Source organism: Galendromus occidentalis, unplaced genomic scaffold (genome assembly GCF_000255335.2).
Source record: "Galendromus occidentalis unplaced genomic scaffold, Mocc_1.1 scf7180000077088, whole genome shotgun sequence".
NCBI classification, from domain to species: Eukaryota; Metazoa; Arthropoda; class Arachnida; order Mesostigmata; family Phytoseiidae; genus Galendromus; species Galendromus occidentalis.
In genome coordinates, this window is record NW_003805076.1 from 207,676 (window position 1) to 230,973 (window position 23,298).

The following is a 23,298-nucleotide window of genomic DNA, read 5'->3' on the forward strand; positions in this document are numbered from 1 at the left end:
AAGAGATTTCCCACAAACCGCTCAGACGGCGCCACGGGTCCCGGCGCGCAGATCCGGAGACCACGTGTCGACTCGACCAGCCGAAATTCCGGAGAGCTTCCATGACGATTCCGCAATAGCGAAAACTTTCAGGCTCGGAAATGGGTTCCTTATAAATATGTGGGGGGATTTTCGCTACAAACTCAGTCAGACGCATCTTCCGCCAGAGCAGGATCAGGAAGAGGAGAAGATTACGAATGACATATAAGTTTCGTGAGGAAATCAGCGAAGAATAGCGGGAGAACATAGACCACCGAGGATCGACTGCGATTGCGCGGTGCATCTAATGCCTTCGTACGCTCCGCGCATAAGTCCTAGAGGAAAGGCTCTTAAAAGCTCCGATTTCTGCGCCGGACAGACCTCTGTAAAAATCAGCGTGGCGCACTCTCGGATTCGGGCACAATGAGATGAACTCACCCGTTCTGACAAGTTTGAATGCGACCGAGTTGTGTATCCTGACCGGTTCTTCATAGGCGCGGCCATTCAAATGGCGGAGCTGCGTGGGCGGCTGCTCCATGTCACGGAGCGTTGCACTTGGATCGTCACTGAAATCCGCTTGATTCCCCCTTCATGGTCTAATGTTGTCCTATGGAGGATATCCGTGGCGGCTTTCGCTTCGACGTTGACACCATTTGCATCCGGGCGCTCTATTATCCAGTTTTTCACGCAAAATAGGCTAGGAATGTTCGGAAGAAGCCGAAAGCCTTATGCTTGACTGGTCCGGCAATCCTCGCAGAGCTCTGGCAAATTTTGATATCAAGAGTCCTTAGTTGCTGCTGATTCCATCGATTCGATCGATGAAGCTCACGCTCCGAAACGACTGTACAGGCGGAAAAATCACGAAGATCTCGGAGTGCTCCATGAGTCTAAATTCTGGTGAAGCTCGGACGTCATCAGGTCGTATCCATGAAGTTCACCGTTACCTCTGAAAGAGAAGATGAAAAATCTCAGTCCAAGGCTCGCTATCTACTGCGATTTTGGGATGCCTCCGCAGTGTTCCGAGAGCATTCGGATCGCTTGTCTCATTCTAACAATAATCAAGTTTGCATGGCCGCGAAATTCGTGGCGATTCCCACCGGAACCTTCCTGGCAACGACGAAATTCCCCAATGTTTTCGCGGACAGGAAAATGGCTGAAGTGGTATATCATCGTTTCATATCGACCTGTCCGAATTCCGATCTACAAAGGCGCAGCGGAGCAGATTCATCTGAGCGATCTAATTTGGGGTGGATTACGACGAGGCTCGGGCAGGTTCGCTCTTCAAGCGAAGTACCGAGTAATAGGCATCCCGATCATCCTTCCCTGAGAACAGGGCCGAACGATCGTCTCCGCACACTTAGCTCTGTCTTTCTCAATGTTGACGATATACGTCTTGTGGAGCGATTCACTTGAGACAGCATGCTTACCAAGACCGCCAACTAGGTACCGAACAGAATCATTTGGTCTCGAATGCCGGAACAAATTCATCTCAGAGTCTCGATAGGGTGGAAATATCCTACTTGCAATTCTGACTCGATGCCAGGGACAATACATGTACGTATACTGAATATGAAGGTATATATCTATTCCGCCCTAAGAGCTCTACGCGATGGAAGTCATCATCCGCGCTTCCCATCACCGGAAATTGCAGTTCATGTATTGCGGTATATGGACGAATTCGATGAATCGATCTTTGAGTTTGTATGTGATGTATACCTCACTCGAGGAGCATGCCATCATCAATGAACATTTTACATATCGAGAGAGCTCGGAAAGAGCTCCGGTAAATTTTACGAGAATCTTCCTCCCCCGTCGCTGACTCCTATTCTGGATGGATAGGTGTGAGCTACGGGGGAGCAAGCTTTTGGCGTCAATCAGAGTCCTCGAAAAATAGTAGACTCGGGCGTAGACTGCCATTGGAATATTTCCTCGTTCTTCTTAAACGCCTCCCACAATGGCATTTTAGATGACATCCGCGTGCGGGTAAAGTAAAGCTCCGCTTGGCGACAAGCTTCGATTTTCGTTCGGGGTAAATCCGTCGGGATACAAACACGGAAGGAGAAGAACAGGAAATCAAATCGCGTGCTCCCTCGTTCTTCAGACTCTGTAGAACTCCGCTGGCCTCGGGAACTTTCTCGTACTTTCGGTTGTTTTCTTTCGTTGCTGCGTGGTCGACGTGCGTTCCCCGAGGCATACCCTGTCTGATAGAAAATAAATTCGGAGGAATCGGGGGCACTTTCGATTACCAGATTAATTTCGCCCTGATATCCCGTCTCTGAGAGAAGCCTTCCTCTAACGGAGACGGCCCCACGGAGGAGAGAAACAGTCATCCGAATGGGTGAGCAGCTGGCCAACCAGGCAGCTGGCCAGGAGGCGATGCATGACGCCGACCAACCGCCGTGTTCCAATCGGGAATCATGCTTTTCGCAAACTACCAGTCGACATTGACCCTGCATTTCAGATGGGTAGAGGGCCACACTATCGAGTGGAGGAGTGCACAAAAGTCTCGCGGTCGTCGAACTATCAGTGATCAGACGCCTCTGCAACTCGGTTGAAGATATAGGTTTTGTCCCAGTCTTCGGAAAGAAAATACGAGGATAAACTCTGATGAGGGAACGTCAGATCGGGAATGAGCGGGTCAGGTGCTCCCTCACAGGTGGAATTGTCCTGCGTCGTCTCTCAGGAAAAGGCGGGCCGTCTCAAAGCATCGAGTATGTGGGACTGTAGCATGAAGGATCAGGCTTTCCGGAAAAGCCGGCTGTAGAGTCGGAAAGACTCCCCACGACGACACATGATCTCTGATTGCTCCCAGAGCCCAGACCGAGGGGCAGAACTTCATCGAGCTACTCGACAGATACCGGGTGCCATAGTCGAAGCTAGACCTCCCAATATGCTTCTTTACGCGGTAATACACGAGGCGTTGGCCATCCCGATCGAGGCGAAGTCCAGAGAATATGTTTCGATGTTCTACTGACTCTGTCAGCCATCATGCATCATACTCGCCCTTGTTCTGCTCTGGTTTGCTCTTGCTAAATATCTTGAAACGCTGTTCTTTATCAATCACGAATCTTCCAAACTTGCCTTCAGTGAATGAATTTCGATTCTAGAGCGCTCATCCAGGGATTCTCCACTGAATATACCAAGCGAGCAGGGATCGATAATTCTCCGACGGAAGTACTGAGACTGGAAGATTCTAGGTCGCTAGGAGCGGGCGGAAGGGTGTCTCCGTCCGCGCGGCACGCAAAATTCCCTCACGGGAGAGCAGGTTCCCTGCAACTGTCCATCGGGATCGTTTGGCCTCCGGATCCTCCGTGGCATCGACGAGGTACCTCGACGATCGACATCCACAGAAGCAACGACAATAAGTCCGATTTCATGCGGTTGTCGAGGTGAATCCAATCTCTCTGTGACAACGCCGAATCTCGTCTGCCCTACAGATTTCGGAGGATATTATCTTTTGCATCGCCGGCTTCCTCTATGTACATCAGGAGTTTCGTATGTACCTGCTTTTCAGCGCAATGACCGATTCCCCGTCAAGGACTGATACGGGATACCACACATACCGGCACACAAAGACACTCGGTGACCGATTTCTAATCTCTACTACATCTTGAGAGTACCCCACGATAGATCCTGTCCCAGTGACATTGAGCGCTTTTTCGATCCACGGGATTCGCGCTGATGTGCAGAGCCACCTTTCGTCAACTGTACCTACGACCTAACCGCGAATATTGACCATGGACTCCGTGATACTCCCGCTCGCCAAAATCTACAACTCAGAGAATTCCGAGCTCACATTTTACGTCGGACTCTAACCGGGGATCGTGGCTACAGGATCCTCTGTGACAACCTACGGATTCGGATGTGCTTCACGTCAGCTCTCGCTCTCACCAAGTCCGTCTTGGGAGTTGGAGCACTCGAGTTCCTTCCCAAATTCCTCACCCGGGAATAATGATCGATACTTCTCGCAAAGATGGAGCATTAATATTTCATCTGCTATTCTCGATGGCGTTCTTGCTATCACTCTACCGCCGAGCGAGTTCCGAATCAATTCATTCTTCGTCTTCCCAGAAAGCCCGCACCGCTCAGCATTGTACCGCCTTGTCTTGCTCAAACGCTAGGCATTGCACTCAGCGTCCGATACCAAGCACAAGATTCACGGACGGCAGTCGAATCTCCAGGAAAGGTTTTCAGCCGATAAGCATGCTCAGCTAGGTTGCTCGAGAAGCTGAAAACAAGGTGTCCCTTGAGACTCTCCCTGCCACGGAGGATGAGCCGAAAGGAACGAACATGACCTTTGTGCGCGCTGCTCTTGTTTCGGTTGATGATCAGTTTCAAGAATCGCGGAGGAATCTGATGAGAACCATCATGAAGGTTCTGTCTAAGAGCTCTCGGGAGGAGTCGGAGATTCCTACTCGGCCGCAGACTGAAGTCATAGTGCATAGGAGGTCAAAATGTCCAGGTACTCGGAGGCTGTGGGCGTCTGTGGGGAATTTCGGGCTCATCGGGACTCGTTTCAGTCGGAGGCTGTTTGAACACCGTCCTAGCAGTCGCATCGGGTCGCTTGTGTTTCCTCGAGAGAGCTGAGGAAATGCCATGGCCCCCGAAGCTTCTTTCAAAGTTGTGAGCGTTCCTGGAGTCGAGTAAGAAAACGTCGAGGAAGGGCTATTTGAAAAGCGGGAAAATAAGGGGAATCGACGCTGTCGCTTGAAATTTCGGCCGGGCGCTGACCGACACGACGCGGCTTGAATTCCATGGAGGAAGTCCTCGGGGTCTCGCGACCCAGCAGCGAAATTTCCCTCTCGATTCGTATTTTATCTTCAGACTTGGAATCTGAAATCTATTATATTCGCCCATGTTCTCGGGCTCAACCCCCAAGATGCCGAACCCCTGTAATTTTTCCTAGATCGTGGCTCGCTATCGCGCGGAAGTGCGCCACAAGCCATCTGCTTCCTCTGCATTTCCTCCGGTCGATCGGCCGTTCTCGCAAATTCAATGCGTGGAAAATCGCCGAAACGATATCTAGCGCTTCTCCAACGCTCCGCGGCACTGGCGCGACGTCGCGTCTGCTGAAGCGAGCTATGTACATGTTTCGACGCAAGAACAGTTGTCGCAAATCATTTGCCAAGAGAACTCTGTATCGGTTCGCGATCCCTATGCATGACCGCTGAGGCAAGACAGATTTCCAAGGGGAGAGCTAGCACCGGATCCAAGAATGCTCCGACGGAGGGGCGAAGATCGCTCCGTGGAGGATAGGGTAATGGATAAGCAGCGCCCCTCTCAAGGTGCCAATTACAGGGGGTCGGGACCCCCGGGAAGGGGCGCCACGGGCAGTTTGTCTGACATTGATATACACATGCATCACGTTCGTCTAGAGTTCCCCAGAAATCAAGCAGAGCGAATCGTGAAAATGACGGCGACCTCCATTGGTCCCATCTAGGACGATGGTCGCGAATCATGATTCCCACTTGTGGAACCCACGCGGGAAAGCAGCGAAGTCTCGAACCGTGACCCGATATCCCTTAAGGAAAATGAGTGCTCGGGGTTTTGAACAAGTCTTCGCCGATTAGCGAATTGGACGCAGAGGATTGTTCGGGACGCATCCGAACGCTCTCTTAAAATTCCTGTCGGAAAAAGGGCAGCGCGAAACTGGCCCGCCGAGACTGTCACTCTTCCCAGACACTTTCTTCTTCCTCGCCTTGAGCCCGACATATCTAGCCCGGGATACAGGCTCGATCGGTCGAATGGAACTCCTGGGCGAAACTCCACCGCCATAACTCTGTCTACGAACTACTGGTAACCCCAGCTGCCGGAGTGTTTTCATAATCTTATTCCTGTTCCATTACGAGGTTCCGCATCGGTGAGACGCACTGCACGCGGAGCCATCCGCATGGTTTCGAAACCGAATCGATATTCGGAGTCTTTCCGACCACCACGCCGATGGTGTACACATAAGTCAGAACGATATGTCGATCGATCGACTCTGATTATCCCGAAGCCCTGCGGCATTCCAAGTGACTGTTACCACGCTCGAGAGCCGACGGAACGCTCACAAAATTTGCGAGAGGGCTCTGAATGTCTCCGTCATCGCATCACTGCGTCCATTTTTCTCATTCCGATCTCGTTCTAATCGATGCCTGGATGAGAGATGTCTCGGAGGCAGTGTCCACCGACAGCCGAAGACAAGCCGCCCCCTGACCCATTGCCGGTGGGTCGGAACGGCGGCAGAGTCCGTGCCCTTCTAGTCGGTATCCGTAAATAGCTACGGCTCCATTCGAGAACATACAAACTCACGCTCGAGCTATTAACGAGTGAGACAAGCGTTCTCCTCCTTGTGTACGCCTGAAAGAACATCGGAATCCGGCTCAAATCAGGTCATTCCCGTCGCGGTCACAGCCGTAAGAGGGAAAGAGACTCCACGTGAATATCTGTCTGAGTCTACCGGCTCGACCGTTTCAGCGGAGCCATCCGACTCACATACGGATGGGGGACCACGGGATCACAGTCTGCTTCCTAGTTTCTCTTTATGTCACTCTCGAAAAGGCAAACCCTGAACGAAGTTGTCTGCGCGGGGATGCCTCCATCGTTATCCGGGGAAAGCTTCCTCCGTTCCTTTGTTTCCGACACTCGAACACGAGGCACGAGGATGTTCTCCGAGGAGCGGTGATCTCTTCTGAGGCTTCGGAGCTCTTCTGTCTATCACGGGCCTTCATACGGGATATAGTATCACGACCGTCTGGGGTCGATATCTCGTCAGAGAGACATCGGAGGTAATTCTCAAACACTGAGTTCGGCTTGTTTCATGAAGCAGCGCACACTTACATCTGGAACTATAACAGAGCACTGCGATTTCGTCTGAGCTCCTGATCGACCCTTGGGGTTTCTTGGCGATCCGCTTCATGGCGATCCGCTTCATGGCAATCTCTCGCTCGGTCCTGGAAGACTGCGCTGGTGGAGATCCAATTCCACTCGGGGGGTAGCCGCCCCTTTCTGTACTTCAACTCGGACTGCCGACCTCGGACGATCGCAGCTTCTGTTTGTGCTCTGTACTCTTTCTCTGCTCCTCCGATAGATCGCACAGAAAACCAGATTCTCGCGTAAACATAGCAAGCAAGCGAATTTTCTGGATCGAAGGAAGATCTCAAGTTTTCGGACAAACGGCCGTGGGTCCCGATAGGCCCCGTTGCGATGCAAATCGAGAACGGGTCCTCTCGTGATGGGGTCCCAAGGGAGCACAGGGGTCATTCGAAACTTGGAGTCCGCATGGATATGCACGGTTGTCCCCGCGGGGAATTCAACCAGCCTACTTCAGGTATGTCGGTCGAGTTTCATCGGCATCAATGACAGCGAGAAGAGATGAACTCGACTTAGAGATTCCTCTGCAAGTTACCGCTGCCCATTATGTTCCGCTCGGCTCCAACAAGATTGCTGCACTCCTGCGTTGGCATACAGAGCACGCGAAGTCCGCCTTTCATTCAGACGGAGGACACTCTCTGTGACTGCCAGGAGCCCGCTGCCATTGGCACGATTGCCGAAAGGTCGCACTTGAGTTTCCTCGACCGAAGAAACTTCAGTTCGTACATGCATGAGTGCTGCCTCGCACGGTTGCAATGCTCCGGATCAGCCAAGTATCCCCAGAATCATGACATTTTAAGAGCGGATACTCTGGGAAATCTTGCGCTCTCGGCTTTCATTTCAGCATCGCTAATCGGAGTCTTGGCTTGTCGAAGGCGATCCAGGCACTGATTTGGAATAGCTCAGCGCAAAGCAGAGAGTGTGAAGGGAATGTCATCGCCTATCAGACGCTTCCATTTATCACCTTCTCGCTCCTATCGTTCGATTACTAGCTCCTCGTGTCCTTTCTCGCCCTGGTGGAGTTTTCAGCGAAGAAAAACTCCCGTCACAGGCGCGGAAGTTTTCCGGTGCACCTGCACGCGATGCTCGCTTGCCGGGTTGTGCGTCGGAATAGAATTAATTCTCAGCTGGGAACTCTATGCGATATGCCGCGCGGACGCCGCGAGAGACAATATAGTCACCGAAACTGCGGAAAGTTGAGCGCTCCAAGTGCGGCTCACGGGGAAAATCGCCTCCAACCGACGACGTTCGAGCGCGAGAGCTTGTACTTCGAAAATTCCGTCGAATTCATTCACGCCCTTGGAGAGAGTCAGACAGCTCTCCGGGATAAGACTATTCGGAGGAATTGGAGCAATTTCATATCGATCCGGACGTGCAGTCATCGATCGCCCAACCAATGACCGATTATTTTCCGCGTCCGGTCTCGATCACTCCATCGTCACTTGATGCTGCTTCCGCTTACCAGCAACAATGAATGAATGCGATGCAAAGACTCGAATACTTGATCCCTGCGGGAACTCAACGACGAGCATCGAGATTGTCTGAAAGGTACCGTCTGTCCTGAGTGGGATGCTCTTTTTCAGTTAGTCGTTCGTTCTAGCCTGTGCGGGACCGTTTCCTCTCCGTAACTTCACTCGGTGATCTGACACAGTGGAGGAGCGGAGGGGTTCCCGAGGGAATCGCAGGCTCGGATACTGCAGCCCGTACCTAATTGATCGTGCCCTTGAAAGTCGACAGTGAGGTGTCCATGATGGGCATGATGAGCGTTCTCTACTATTGGGGTCGTTTCGTCTTGGCTCTGATCAATCTTGCCGAGACCTGGTCCAAAAATTGGCCCCATGTTGCGATAGGATACATACTAGGTATCTACTATCTATGCATACTATCATGCATATCCCCCTACTAATGAAGCGCGACTGTCCGTGATCGCAAAAGTCTTCAGAAACTCTTGAGATACTTCTCAGAGGATCGGTAGTCGACGTGGAGTCAGGGCAGCGTGCTCAGGTTGAGCAACTAAAGACAAACATCATTCCTTGGTTTGAGTCACGGATAAGGAGCGCGACCGTGGGCTGGGCTCCCCAGGCTGCTTAACATATATCGGCCCCCATCGCTCATCCATTCAGGAGAGCAGGATCGTCAGCTGGGGAAGAGCTCCGATTACCTTCCGACAAAGGCTCCCGCAGCCTGATCCAAGTCGAATAAGTCTTCACTTCAGAATTTCTAGCAGCGTATGGCCAATCTTTCAATGCGTGAAACCTCTCCGTACTCTTGCCCTTTCCTCCCTCCGGAAAGCTCATCCTGTGCAAGCTCGAATCGCGCAGCTAGTATGGTATTTTTTCTCGTGGAACTTCTGTGCTGAACCACAGAACCATGAGATCCACAAGTCATTCAGACTCTCACCTAGAACCAATGAGCAAGGATTGATTTTCAGAACAGGTGGATGATTCACCGGATGACGATTCATCCATCACTCACCGGACAGGTGGATGATGCGGACCCGCACTCAATGATAAAAGCATGATATGGTCTCCGCGGGCGTTTCTGGCTAACGGAACTCAAAGCATCCAGACCTCAAACTGAATATGTATGACAAATCTTCCCCCTCGTATTCATCAGTTTTGCTCGGACTCTTGCTCTTGTCGGGGGAGGAATCGTTCCATGCCGACCTTTTCGGCGAAGCAGCGACCCCAGAGCAATGGTGTCCCTACTAACACTTCGTCGGAAGGAAGGTCATTCTGAGCTAAGAATGGGGGAACGACCAGAGTGGAATGATTGAAGAGTGTCGTAGAGCAATGGCGGAAGAAAGCTCGCAGGACTTCCCTTTCAGAAGCCCTCCCCTCTTGGGTCGCTTGAGCGATGGCGGAATAGTATGCGAATGAGCTAGGACCACTGAGAAGACGGAGATTACGTCGATCCTCCTGTGTGACAGAGGAGTCGCTCCCGTAACCGAATCGAAGACAATATCCTGGTACCTGGAGCAAGATCGTCCCCCATGTACCCAGATCCGGAAAACAGCCGAGAAAAATGGAAGGAGCATCCGTGGGAGATGGAAATCGAAAATGATCGGCTGCGAGAAAACTCCGCATCGAAGTTCGGTTATATAGCGAAGGATCGGGGAAGACCAGCCGATACCCTTTGACCCGCATCTCTGAACTAGAGAACAAGTTTAAGCCCAGAGAATGGCAGGTGTGCTCATTCCCGAGGAATACGCAAGTCTTGTCTCATCGCCTGCTCCTAGGGCATACTCCTCTTGCGCTTGGATGATCGAGTACGCTCCGCTCTTGTAGCCTCGTATATATCTCCTTATTACTGGATGTCATGGACGAGAAAATCACGAACTCATCGAATGCTTCATCCCGTATCCGGGTCTGCGCTCTGTGGCTCCGCTGTGTACTCGACGACGAGTGCCCGTGAATTGGACGATCGGAGAATAAGCACGCGGTCCACCCGTCCTTACACCTGGTGTCGACTGACTACGTCTAGTGCATCGGTGGAAGGGGATGTTCCTCTGTAGGACATATGTACTCACTGTAGCTTGTTCATGAGCCTTCGATCCAACACAAACTAGTTCGGAATGGAAGCTGTTCGATGTGTGAAGTTTCGCCGTCAAGAGGTGGGATGGCGGTTCTCCCTGAAAGGAATAAAGGAATAATTCTCGTCGAGGATGCTCCTCCGCGCCCTCTAGAGTCTAGGGTTAATCATGAGTCATGGATCTTGAATCTGTTCCTCCCGCGGCTCCCATCAGGCAGCTGGAGACTCCAGCAACAGAACCTCAGACTTATTTGTGGCATTCCAGAAAACAAAGAGTTCCTGCATGAACATGATCCCGTCTGCTACGGTCTGAACTGTGCAGCTTCCTCATCGTACGGAATTGATCTCTTCTCATGAGGGACATCGCGGACGGCTCCCGCGACCTCCACGATTTCTTCGTCGATCTCAACAAGGGTGGGGAACTCTATTTTGAGAATCCTGCACTCGGGATCTCCATGTCTACCTAATGTCTGCGTGGTATTTTACGCCTTTCCGCGAAGATCATCATTCTCCTGCGTAAATCGAAGATGCGAACTATTAGGCTCCGAGCTTCGCCGCGTAGAGGAGGCCACTGTTAGAATGCCGCCCACTCCGATCCGGGAAGGACTTGGGGGGAGACTCTCGGAAAGAAGTCTCATTCGGTAGCGTTAGATCGTCATGATTACGGCAGGAAACATTCACCAGCTAAGGCGCGGCGGCCGCTTCGGTGTGCACAGAAAGGAATCTTCGACAGCCGGCATCCCGATACCGCCGCGTCGCCTGCCGAAATTCGCTGCCGGAGTCTATATGCCGTATTGTCCGTATCAGAAGGGCATGCCCGTCTTTTTGCCATCCCCTTGAACCTCGTCCGACTACTATTGGAGGACGCCCGCCTTATAGAGGGTGCCCGCGAAGTCTTCAATCAGTCCAGGATTGCACGCTCTCCCGTAGACGCGCATGCTGAAGGATGCCGTTTTGATTGAGAGGTTGCTCCTCCATATCTCGATTTCCACGTAGGTGCCCTCCCATCAGAAGGCGCTTCTCTGATAGAGGGTGCCCTTCTGATAGAGAAAATACGGCGGCCATCGTAGGAATCAGGCACAGAATCCGATAGACTTTGCGAACATATTCACGCACCACTCCTTCGGCTGCAAATGAATTCAATTCAATCCGATCGGAGAAAGGCAAACATATCGACAGTACGTTGCAAGTTCTCTTGAATAAACACGTTGTCATGCCCAATTCCCCAGACTGGCAAGACAGGCTATCCTCCCGAAAAGTATCCGTACAGCGAATGTGGCCTGGAAAAAGTCGAAAATGAGGCTTCCTTAGCTCTCCCAGGAATTCGTTGCGTCTGGATGAACATGAGGGGCATCAAGTCAGTGTGGAATCGGCTCACATCTTCCCCACGTGGCATGGACGCACACCGTTCCGTTTACGTGCCGAGCAGCTACAGATGTTCCAGGAAGGGGAGCGGAGCGGAAGCCGAGCAAGAACCAGATCAGAGTGGAGGTTCGTATTCAGGAGTCTCCGAGCCGGCTCCGAGCACTTCAAGAGCATGGCTGCATAATTGAGCACAGATCGCTGCAAGTGCGTTTTGCTTGAAGCACGGCAGAGACTCGATTCTCCACGACGAGCTCCTGATTCGATTCGCGGATCCTCCGCTCAATCGTCAGACCGATTCCCTCTTTCTGTGAGAACCGTTCTCGAGCCCGATCGGTGCCTCATAATTGAGGCAGGAATTTCGTTCGGTCATATAAAATCAGCTTACATTAATCATGATCTCATAAACACCCCAGCTCGGATTCTTGTTACGAATCACTGTCGCATCTGCACTCCGCGTGGAGTCGGAACGTCAGAGGGAAGGTCTTTCTTGGCAGGAGACAATCGAGGTGAGGCGGAATGCCTAGCTGGAGAGCGGCTCTCCCGCAGATGAAAAGGCAAACAGTTCAAGGAACTCCCATGAGTGCCGTTTCCTACAGCACCTAATCATTCCTATAGACTCGAGATGCCAGCCCGGACGCTGTATCGTCCCTCGGGATGAAGCTCCCACTCCCGAGAAAAGCACCTGACACATCATCCAGAGTCGCGGCTTGATACTTCCTCTTATCATCAGGGCCGTTCCTTTTTCCCACAAGATGGGGGCTGAGCCGGAATCGACGCACCTCTCTCCGGCTGAGCATTCACTGTTTTACGGAATACTCCTCCGGAATATGCATGCATCCGTGATCCGTCTTACTCATTGTTCGTTTATATACGCTCACGGGTCATGAGAATAAGTGCTTGCGATCCTGATTGGATCACCTCGCCTGGAGAACCGTGCTCGCCCCTGTGAAGCTAGATGTGGCTGCAGTCTCGAGGAGGACCACACATAAACCTTAGATGGCTCCGTGTACGAACTGACAGTCCTCCCTCGAGTGCTAGCCGGTTAAGCGTGAGGAAAATCATAACGAAGAGCCCACGACTCTCTTGCTTGCGTCTGACCTTATCCTAAGGATCAGAATCGGGCTCATTTTTCTGCCCTGTTGGGATAATCGTGGCATTGGCATGGGAGAACCGACTTCAAAAACAGGTGCTTCCCGAGCACTCCCTTTCGAACTGTGAGGACCACGACGGGCTTCCACGTCTCTGAAAGGGGCTGATTCACTATTCTGCTTACGGGGCAATTTTTCCTGAGAATGCGTTCGGCCAAGCGTTCGTCTGCTCCCCATGCGCCAAGCGATTCAGCTATGCTCCTGCGCGGAAATATTCTGGAAGTTCCGAGGAGCAAAGCGACTCGTGGCCTGCCAAAGCGGCAAACATTCTGCTCCCATCTGACCGAGCAGCATTTGGAAGCATACCTCTCGTTAGCGACTCGCGCGTCAACTTCATTCCCCTTATGTGGAGCCCGGCGTGTCCTTTTTCAGACTTAACAAGGGCATCGATGCCGCGAGAGCATTGTTTCGGAAATCGGGGACTCTCTAATTCCGACAGCTTTCGTTAACGGATTACAATGGGGTGAAGCTGAAACAACACAGCGTTGCTCGTGAGAGACCGTAGAGCGCCTCCTACTCGTCAGGGCGTGAGGGCCTCGGAGAATCAATGAACTGCTGCCGCGAGTTTCGGACATTTTATATCTATCGAGCTCGCAAGAGCGGAGACCCACGACCACATCGATCACGGAGTCGCCTCTGATAATTTTCAATATCACGGGATTGCCCCCGCACGAACTCCTCTTCAGCGTGGAAGTCAATCTATCGCAGTAGAGAATTGGATAAAATGATGAAAAATCGAACAATACTTCGCCCTCTTCATGATCCGCGGAGTGCAATTGAGAGACGGGTTCAATTTCCTGTATATGGAGCACCTCCATTGGTGCTGACGCGCGAGATGAAGTTCCAGCTGTTGTTTTGCGCACAATATGAGCTGGCAGAGTGTTTGCTCCGCTGATGTTCCGTAGTGAGCAGTGCTCCACGACCGGAATTTGAGTTTCGGAGGGATCCGGAGGTCGGAGAGGTCACACGAGACCGAGGAGTGTCCACATTCACGCGACGGTTCGCTCAAAGATGACGTCGGGCTGCACGGAAGAGCATGCTCCATTCTCTGCACATCTCCCCGTACCGAGATCTCTCTCCGCTACCGAATCCGGAGCAATCGTTCGGAGCGTCGTAGATACTCGTAGTGCTCGGTATCGCCGCCGATAGAGCGGGAGCCTCCGCTGTAAGAAGTTCTTCGAGTTGCCGGACACTCAACGACTGGCGTTGCGCGAAAAAAAAACTGTTCCCGAAGCACTCTCCAAACTTTTGGGAGATCGCAGAATAACCCTCAGCCTTGACCCGAAGATGAGGGGAGTCAGGGAAAAAATTCGAACGCTCGACTTCGAACAGCTTTTCGCAGCCCTTCTCTCAGTCAGTGCCGTCGGAATCCCTCATAGAGCTATATTTCACTTCTGAGCCGGATCAATGTGGTTCCCAATGTGGTGTGCGACACGATTCCGGATTGAAACCTCTTAAGTCTCGATCCCTTAGTCGGATGTGCTTGGTTCTCGCAGGCGGTCCTGAGTCTGAGCAGTTGCTCGAATAGTGTCGCGTCCGCGACGAGGGTTTTGGGGCTCGGGATAGAGGCATGCATCCTTGTCCAGACCACACTTGTACCGGGAGAAATATTATGCCGAGCACTTACGCGGTCGGGTGACGGAAGGAAAATGAATACGGACCGAGTCGGCGACCGGAACGCCCGGATTTCATGGCTGTGATATCGATAACAAGGTCCTGCCGAGCCTCCGCTTCTGTTGGAGCGGCTTTTTCCTTCACCAAGTCAAAATCCGGAAGCTTCGCGACGAAGCGAGTTGGATATTCCCGATCCAAAATTTACGCTGCTCTGCTCATATAGCTACCGAAGACGGATACAGCTCCCCTTAGGAACCGCGTGTGAGTCGGCTCGTCGCTGCGTTCGCTGATCGTTTTCTAGATGGACGGAACGATGCTCGTGTATTCGATAACTCATGAATGATTGATAATAATGGACTAAAGCATTTTCTTGACGACGATTGCCAGCCGCACGGTTTGATCGGTGAGTCGTCTGCGCAAACGACGTGAATAATATTCGAGACCTTGTACGTCGATCAACCCTTTGAGCAATCATAATTATAACGGAGGGAAATTCGCCTGAGCCCTAATAATCTCCCTCTCGCGCCGTCCGGGCTCACAGACATCACGTCCTAGGATCTCCAAATCGCCAGTTTTCTTAAAAACTTTAAGCTCCTGTCGTTGTTTTAATCTTCTAGATCGACAGACGCGATGCTGCGCGGAATCGGGTTGGGTTAATCGAGAGTGCGAGAATGACATTCAGGCATCACTTCCTTATGTCGAGCGAGTTTTTGTCCGGGGAGGGGCATGCTTGCACGAGCCCGCCGTTCCGATCGCATCGGGCTTGTGTGACGATAATTCGTCGCCTTCTGATATAGAGCTACGTGTGTTCTGCGCGAGCGATGACAACAAGTCTCGATGTGACCATGAGCCAATTTAGCATATTTCAGCACTCTGACTGCTCTCAGTCGATTCTAACATTCGCCCTGGCGGGTTTTTCGCACTCTCCTGATGACCCTCGAGGCGTCCGATCCGCCCACAAGGACGATCTGTGAGTGACTTGCACCCGATTAGAACCGCTAGGGAATGTCTGACCGGTGTTTACCGTAGAGCGGCTCCAGAATCATTCATCTTCCAGGAGTACACCTGTGGGTATAAGCTGTCGGTTCCCCGCGACTTTCGCCGCAGTTCCATTCGTTGGTAAGTACCGAGAGCATTAGGAATTGGCGTGGAGCGGCGAGGTGTGCGACCGGGCATGGGCCATCACGATCACAGCTCTGTTTGAATTTATTTTCGCTCTCAAACTCGGAATGCGACAGCTCCTCGAACACAAGATGCAGCTCCGATAATCCAGAGAGAACCTCATTCCATCCGGACCAACTCCATGATAACTTTTGTTTCAAGCCTTGAGGATATGGTAGGCGGAGACTCGTGTGATCGAGATTCCGTCGCGGAACATAAGTGTCGGACACGTCTCTCGAAGTCGAGGGATATCGAGAGCTACTTCCGGAAGATCTCTGCGTCCGCGATGAGGAACTTGAGGTACCGACGGCGTATCGGGAGAAATCCCCAAGCCGGAGTAGAAGCCCGCTTTGTGCGGTAAGCTGAGAAATTGTCTCTCGCTGAATTTCTCCATCCAGCTTACGCCTCTTGATCCCTTGTCTCCTGGCATAGTCGGGAGATCAGTTCTTAAATCCTCCGCTCGCTTACCCGCAGTCTGCTTCGAGACGTAAGTAGTCAGCTCCATCGGGTGAGCCGAGGCGAACTTGCGCTGGACAACGCTGGAGTCGATGAGTTCATCGCCCTCGACAGCGGACCTCACGCCCTCCCGGACCTCCCGAGTCTCTCGCCGGCGGCTCGCCAATTCTTCATAGCGTTTCCGGGTTGAGAAGCTGCCGGCTCCCGGGCGAACCATGCGCATGGTGCGAGACTCTTTCATCGAGTTCGAGTGGATAGGATTCCACCTTCGAGCGATCGAATAGTTAATATCCGAGGATATCCCAAAGAGCAATGATTGCCGGCGTTGGGACCGACCGGACCGATCCTTATCTTTTTTTAATCCTTTAGTCTCGACACGGGGAGACGGGACGCCTGCGGATCATGGATCCTCGCAGCGTCTGACTTATATTTGGGCGGTTTGCGCTGTGACATTCCATTCACACGATGAACGACATCGTGGAGTTCGTGCAGAGGCTACCTCGCAGAGATCCGCGTGATCTTCTTGGAGAGTTCGGTGCTTTCAACCTTTTTGCCATTTGGTGGACGTCAGTGCTCGTTTCTCTTGTCGTAGGATGGGTCGTACAGAGACGCTATCGACATCAACAATTCAAGAGATGGGGAATTCCTGGTCCTGAGGCGGATTCATTGATTTTCGGCCACCATCTGACGATCCACAAGGACCCCGAGGAGGTTTTAAATAGATGGGCAAAACAGTACGGTCCGGTTTTCGGTCACTATATCGGAGACGTGCCTGTCCTGAATATATGTGACCCTGACATGGTGAAGGAGGTCTTCGTCAAGAGCGTCTCAATATTCAGAGAACGACCTCCTGTACCCCTGAGCCAGTATCCTGTGGATCAGACACTCCTCCTCGTCCCTCACCAGAGGTGGAAACGAGTCAGAGTCATGCTGTCGCCTGCGTTCAGTGCGTCGAAGCTGAAGTTCATGATGAACCTCATGAACCAGTCGGCGGAAACATTGTTGGGCGTAAGTGCGATTATGATCAACATGCGTTGAATGTCACGACTCGTCCGGTTGTTTGCACGACCCGAGACTAGATGTCGAATTTCCTCAGGTAATAGCTAAATATGCGAGAACCAGGGAAGCGGTGTGCTTCTTCGATCTGAGCCAGAAAGTCACACTGGACGTTATCGCACGCTGCGCTTTGGCGACAAAGATAAACTGCTTGCACGACGACAAGGATAAGTTTCTGAATGACGTGCGAGGCTTTCTGGCGAACTCCGACCACCTAGCGTACCATTTGGCGCTCGGACTGCCCATCATAGAGAGACTGCTCCTCGTGATCTCAAGGTATGGTCGGAATCGGTCGCTCCTCTTTTCCCGAGCGTGCTCTGAGGAAAATAAATTTTCTCTCTGGCTAACGGATTCCGTGTTCACAGATTCACGAGCTCTTACGCATTGATGACTGGCTTGATGGAAAATATCCACGAAGTCGTGAAAAGTCGGAGAGATAGGGGGGTGAGGATGGAGGACATGATCCAGCTGATGATGGACGCCGCGGAAAGTGGATCCGACCGAATCACCGATGACGAGATAGCCGCGAACGCTTTTCTCTTCCTGGTCGGTGGATATGAGACAACAGCCATAACGACGACCATGGCGTCGTTCCTGCTCTCCAAACACCCGGACGAACAAGAGAAACTCTACGCCGAAATAAGCGCCGTATGGAACACCGACGAAGCGCTCAATTACGAGCAAGTGAGCAAGCTGAAGCAAACCGAAGCGTTCCTCTTGGAAACGTTGCGAATGTATTCGCCCGTAATAACTATGGTGTCAAGGCTGGGCGATCAGGAAATCAAGCTCGGTGGCCATACTATACCGGGCGGAGTCAGAATTCAGGCGGCGGTTTCGTCGATTCATATGAACGAGAAGTTCTGGCCGGAACCAGAGAAATTCTCTCCGGAGCGCTTCCTCGACAACCACGCCAGCTCCCAGCCGCACTATCTAGCCTTTGGGGCGGGTGCGAAAATGTGCTTGGGAAAACGCTTCGCGCTCCTTGAAATGAAAATCACTCTCGCACACATCTTGAAGCACTTCGAGCTGAAGCTAGCGACGCCCGGACAGGAAGTTCCCAAAAGGAAGTTGGTGAACGTCAGCCTAGTTCCGGTCGGAGACGTCCCACTGATTGTGGAGCGTCGTCCCTAGATTTCTCCGCCATCGTGGGCTCGGGCAGCCCTCAACATGTTCAACAGGATTTATCACGAGTCCATCCAAGATGTCTTCTTCCTCTCCACGCAATAAATACGTCTGGTCCGCTGGTCGGATCAATTGAATTGTCGATATTGAAAAAGAAGATCAGGCTATTCGGAATGGTCAGAGCGTCAGAGCCTCGACCGCACCTGAAGAATGCATGCTTACTTAGTCTGTTCCGAAGGAAGCAGAAAATGCAAGCGATGATATCGGCATTGCCGGCAAAGTCGGATTATTCTCTCGTCTGCTCCCTGCCAGCGATTTAATCGACGTGCCCAGTCTGCGACTGTCAACAAGTCCAATGATTAGTCCAATCATTCTCCCTCACATAGTGCTGTATGTAGGTGTAGGGACGCAGACAAGTCACTTAGCCATTCTGTTCACCCCATTCGTGCCTCCCTCCGCCATCGCCTAGCCTTCCTGAACAGTAAATCAGATACTCTGTCCTGAATGTGAGCTCGAGAGAGTTCGAGAGCCTAAAAAAGGATTCCCAAACGGCAGCGCAGAGGAGTCATGTCTGCGGCTGACCGTCTCGTCCCCGCTCAGGTCAGGAGAGGGGAGTAAAATCTCAAAAGCCTGTTTTGCGGCGAGCTGGGCGAGCTCGCTCGTCGAAACTTCCGACTCCGGATTTCTGCTCGACAAGAAAGTCGAAGAGTTCACCGATGAGGACTTTCGTATAAGAACCCCCGCGGCTTCGATATTCCTTCCTCATCATATGCGCGGGGGGAGCGACCCCTCGCGTCACGATCTGGCCGGTCTGACGTCGGAAATCGCACGTGTATGCGCGTCAAGAACAAACTGCGAGTTCCTGCTTGAACGCAGGCACGTGTAGTCTTAAGCGTGCCTCTCTCCGTGTTTAGTCACGTTCCGCTTTCAGGAACTTTTCCCACGCCTCTGGCAAGGTGCTGCCTGGACAAAATTGCCTCGAAGAATTCTCGTGGACGAATAAGAATTTCAAGTTTTAAGCAATCTTCGACAGCTATACTTCGAGCGAGCACTTATGATCAAGATTAAAGGTTTCTTTGGGAGTGTCGGGGATTTTGAACGTATCTACAGGTCCCGAATGAGAAATTCACTCTCGTCCTGCATTAGATAAAGTCAGCAGATAAAGAGCGCGGAGAGGAGGTGGCGTTCATCCCTCTTTTTTTGGCCCCGACGGGCTAGTCGCCGACAAGATCCTTTCCTCTCTCAGGAATAGAAGAGGTTCTGACATATCGGAAGGGCTTTCCATCTCGTTGAATCTCTAGCTTCGTGTATCAACGCTCAACAAGATGCGCGTCATCTCCCTGAGTACCTCTTCATGACGACGACATGATGAGCACTCGATTCGGGCTCGGAGCCGCTGTCTTCACCCGTCAACCCATACGTGCGGCGCGGACTCTCATTCGGTCAGTAAAGGGTCGTGAAGCGGGGAAGAACCAGGGAGCTCCTTTCACGAACCCTTGCTCGAAGGTTGTGACTGCAGCAGTGAGAGCCGCATCGAGCCTTCCCAGTCAAGTTCTTTCTGGAAACCATGAGTGGCAATCTAACGGGATCAGCGTCGCGTCGGTTACTTTTTCAGGAGCGCGCTCACATGACGCTCTCGTGGTTCGCAGCTTCGCTCGAGCGCCTCACGATCTGCTAATAATTACAGTGGAAGTTCTCACAACGAAACCCGCAGGGCTCCGTCTTTTACCGCTGCACTCATAATTCGTAGTGACCGCGTTCCTCGTGTGGGGCAGTTGCAGCCCTACGATCGTCGACTTCCAACTTATCGTGAATGTATCTTTCGATCCCCGTGATTTCGCTCCTATCATCAGATGGGAAATTATCAACTTGATCCGTATCGGTCGGCTGCGTTGGAGGGCAAAGCGCCGCACCTTTCATAAACCCTGGACGAGTGCGTCGGAAGGATGGAGGTTCGTCCGTGTCGGAATTAGCAACGGGAATATTTATAACCGTGAAGGGCATTAGCGACTTCTAAGCAGCCGGACTGAGCTAGCACACCCATCCACCCATCTATTCAGGCGGTTCTATTGGCTTTTAGCCGTCCCACCGTGCGGTAAGAGAGAATGTGTATGGGTCGAGATTGCAAACAGCGCCGACGACCTAAAGTGACCCGTGTCGCTCGGTGATCACAATGAGGCTGCTTTTACGCGCGCTCATAATGCCCGTTCGCAGTGGGACTATCGTTCGTAGTAGTCACTATTGCATGCTTGAAACCCTTGCTAGGTACATTCCTCCTTCGATCAGCCGCTGATGAGCCATGTACCCCCGCTCACAGTGTCTCTCTCTCTTACACGCTACGCTCTCCCCTCAGTAGAAGGTCCACCTCCGCGTTCCCAGCCCCATGAGTACTCCGTTTCTAAGGGGGTGTCATCCGTTCATCTAGCTATCGATGTCCTCGCGTCTCGCGTTCTGACACGGGAACGATTGGCATTGAGCGATGGAATCAAATGTCTCCGTCTGTCTCTGTCTGTGGATCTGATTCATAGGATCTCCTCGAGACCGGACATGTCAGCTGATGGAGGACAATCTGCGGTCGATTTGAAGAGGAGGGGAAAATGATGGATGAGAGGGCTCTGATGAGAACTCAAGCATCGAATTCACCGGAAGGAATACAAGCCGGCTCTAATTGATTCTTCCATTTCTGTCTCTCATCGAAATCTCGATTTTCATTCGAAGCCGTGTCAATCTGAAAACGCCTTAGTTCTCTTTTGCGAATTGGCTCGCCATCTCCGCCTCCAAGCTCCACTGCCCACCTAAGCCCCGAAACTCGACTGTGGAAGCATCCCCATAGATGTAATGGAAATCCGGCAAAAGTATCCGTGGATTCAATGGTCGATACCTCACAGCTACGCAACATTGATCAATTCGATTGGGAAGCCTTCTCTCGATTTCCGAACTCCGTGACGGAGTCCCAATACAAGGAGCTCGAGCCGGGTAATGAAAATATCATCACGGTCCACGCAAGATAAATCCGTTCGGGGTTTCCGCCCTTGTCGAGAGGTGCTCACCGGTACGAAAAACCCGGAGGCCTCGGGTTCTATCCAGCTAACGAGTCGATTTATAGGGAACGTGAGTCGCTGCTGAAATGACATCCATCCGAACGACGTCATTAGACTCGATAGAGACACCTCCGTTATAAGAAGCTGAATTATTCTGGCTGATCTATTCTAAATATAGCTAGAGCACTGGCGCGATCGGAGAAATGCAAAAACTCAACGAATCCTAATCATGGGATCACCGGATAACCCGGGGCGGTCCAGATCTCCAAAACCGGGATGGGAGATGATGTCTCATCAAGCAGATTGAGGCCCACGAGGTGGACTCCGAACGTTTCATGGATGTGCTTGCCTCGTCCCAACGTGAGTATTGTTTCTTAACGCACACCGGCTTCCGTCCGGATGTTCGTTTGGCTCCCGGATACCCGGCTGACCTGGAATCCTCCTGATCATCGAGCGCCTCTGACTTACCACCTACCGTCGGGAGGTGGTCGACCTGCGCCTTTTCGCCCACCGTCCGTATAATGGTACAATCATTCATTGGATTCCCTCCATTGATGATCTGTCGGGCGGAAATGCCCTGCCTACGATGCTGGATACGACGAATTCGTTGTTCCCAATCACGCGTCACTCTGGTTCGGACACATACGAAAGCAATACTGACGACTCCTATCTCGAAGAGGCTCTCTTTTTCCCTCCGGCGACCTTCCGGGCGAATCCAAAGTTTATAGGCTTCGGCGCAATCTCGATCGCCGAGCGACAGTCGAGCCATAGTCGGAGAAAATGATTCGACTGGAAAGGTGCGTGGTTTGCGTCAGCGGAACGGACGAAATCCAGGCGGTGACCGGGAGGAACGCCTCTCGATTCCTCTTCCGGAAAACCACTTCATGAGAGAGATACATCTACGGAGCCACGCAGAGTTTCCCTCGCGAAGTCGGACTGAACCTCGATATACCGTATGTTCGTACGTAGGTTCAATGCTTTCGATGAATATATGTTCTGAGAAATACCTGTCGTGAGCGTCTGTTGTGATGACCAGAGCTGGGGCCAAGTCTAGATCCGTGCATAGGGTCGCCCGCAACTCTGATTGCAGTCTGCTCCTCCGGAGCCGCGCCGTTGAACGCTGTCTCTTGCGAGACGGAACATGCGCGGAAGTCGAAGTGGTCAGCTCGGATGATCCACAGCTCGGAGCGAAATCACCGAGACGTAGGTAGTTCACGACAGATGTAAATCATTCAAGACGGATACATATTTCGAGCGAATGACCAGTTGATGACCAAGAGATGTTCAAACCCGAATGATGCAAGGGCGCAGCGATCTCGAGAATCCGATATCGGGAGGGGGAGGGAAATCGAGGATTGCATGCGTGCTTCGGCTCCATCTCGTGAAGCGAGGGCCCAACCGCTGCGGCATGACCACCGTCGAAATCGAGAAAACTCGAGGGGAGGATAACCCGGTGTTCCCCTCGACGTAAGATTGGATCGAGTTCGTGAGAAGAGCGATCGCTAAAGTACACTATAGCAACTCCTGTTTCGCAAATTCTGGTAGGAAGTTCGGCTCGCTCTCCGTTGCGATTTCGAGACCGCTGTCTCGCGCTGGCTGATCGCGCACTGTACGACCGCCGACAAGTCGGCTTGAAACGCCCGCAGGCATCCAGCGACGAAAATGCAACAAACTAAATAGCGAAAGAGCTTAGCGCGGAAATCTGCTTTGAAATAATACCAAGTCGAGGCCGAGAAGAATGGAGAAGCGAACACGCTCACATTTCGCGAAAGCGTCTGTGAGATTCAACAAAGGATGCGCCTGGAACTGCGCGGAAATAAACCTCGTCGCTCGACTTCCGAGTATTTCCAGCAAGGTCGGTACAATTTATTGCCTCGAGGTTACTAATAGAATGGGTCTCGTCAGAAGAGCTCCATAGCCTAGTGAAATCT

At 52.1% G+C, this 23,298-nt stretch overlaps 1 protein-coding gene across 1 annotated transcript; it reads left to right on the forward strand.

Moving 5' to 3' along the window:
- Positions 1-16,605: 16,605 nt before the first annotated feature.
- LOC100901963 (cytochrome P450 3A28) lies at positions 16,606-18,477 on the forward strand. Its single transcript, XM_003740860.2, has 3 exons — positions 16,606-17,156; positions 17,245-17,480; positions 17,570-18,477. The coding sequence occupies exons 1-3, from the start codon at positions 16,614-16,616 to the stop codon at positions 18,333-18,335; spliced, it is 1,545 nt and encodes a 514-aa protein (XP_003740908.1). The 5' UTR covers positions 16,606-16,613; the 3' UTR covers positions 18,336-18,477.
- The last annotated feature ends 4,821 nt before the right edge of the window (positions 18,478-23,298 follow it).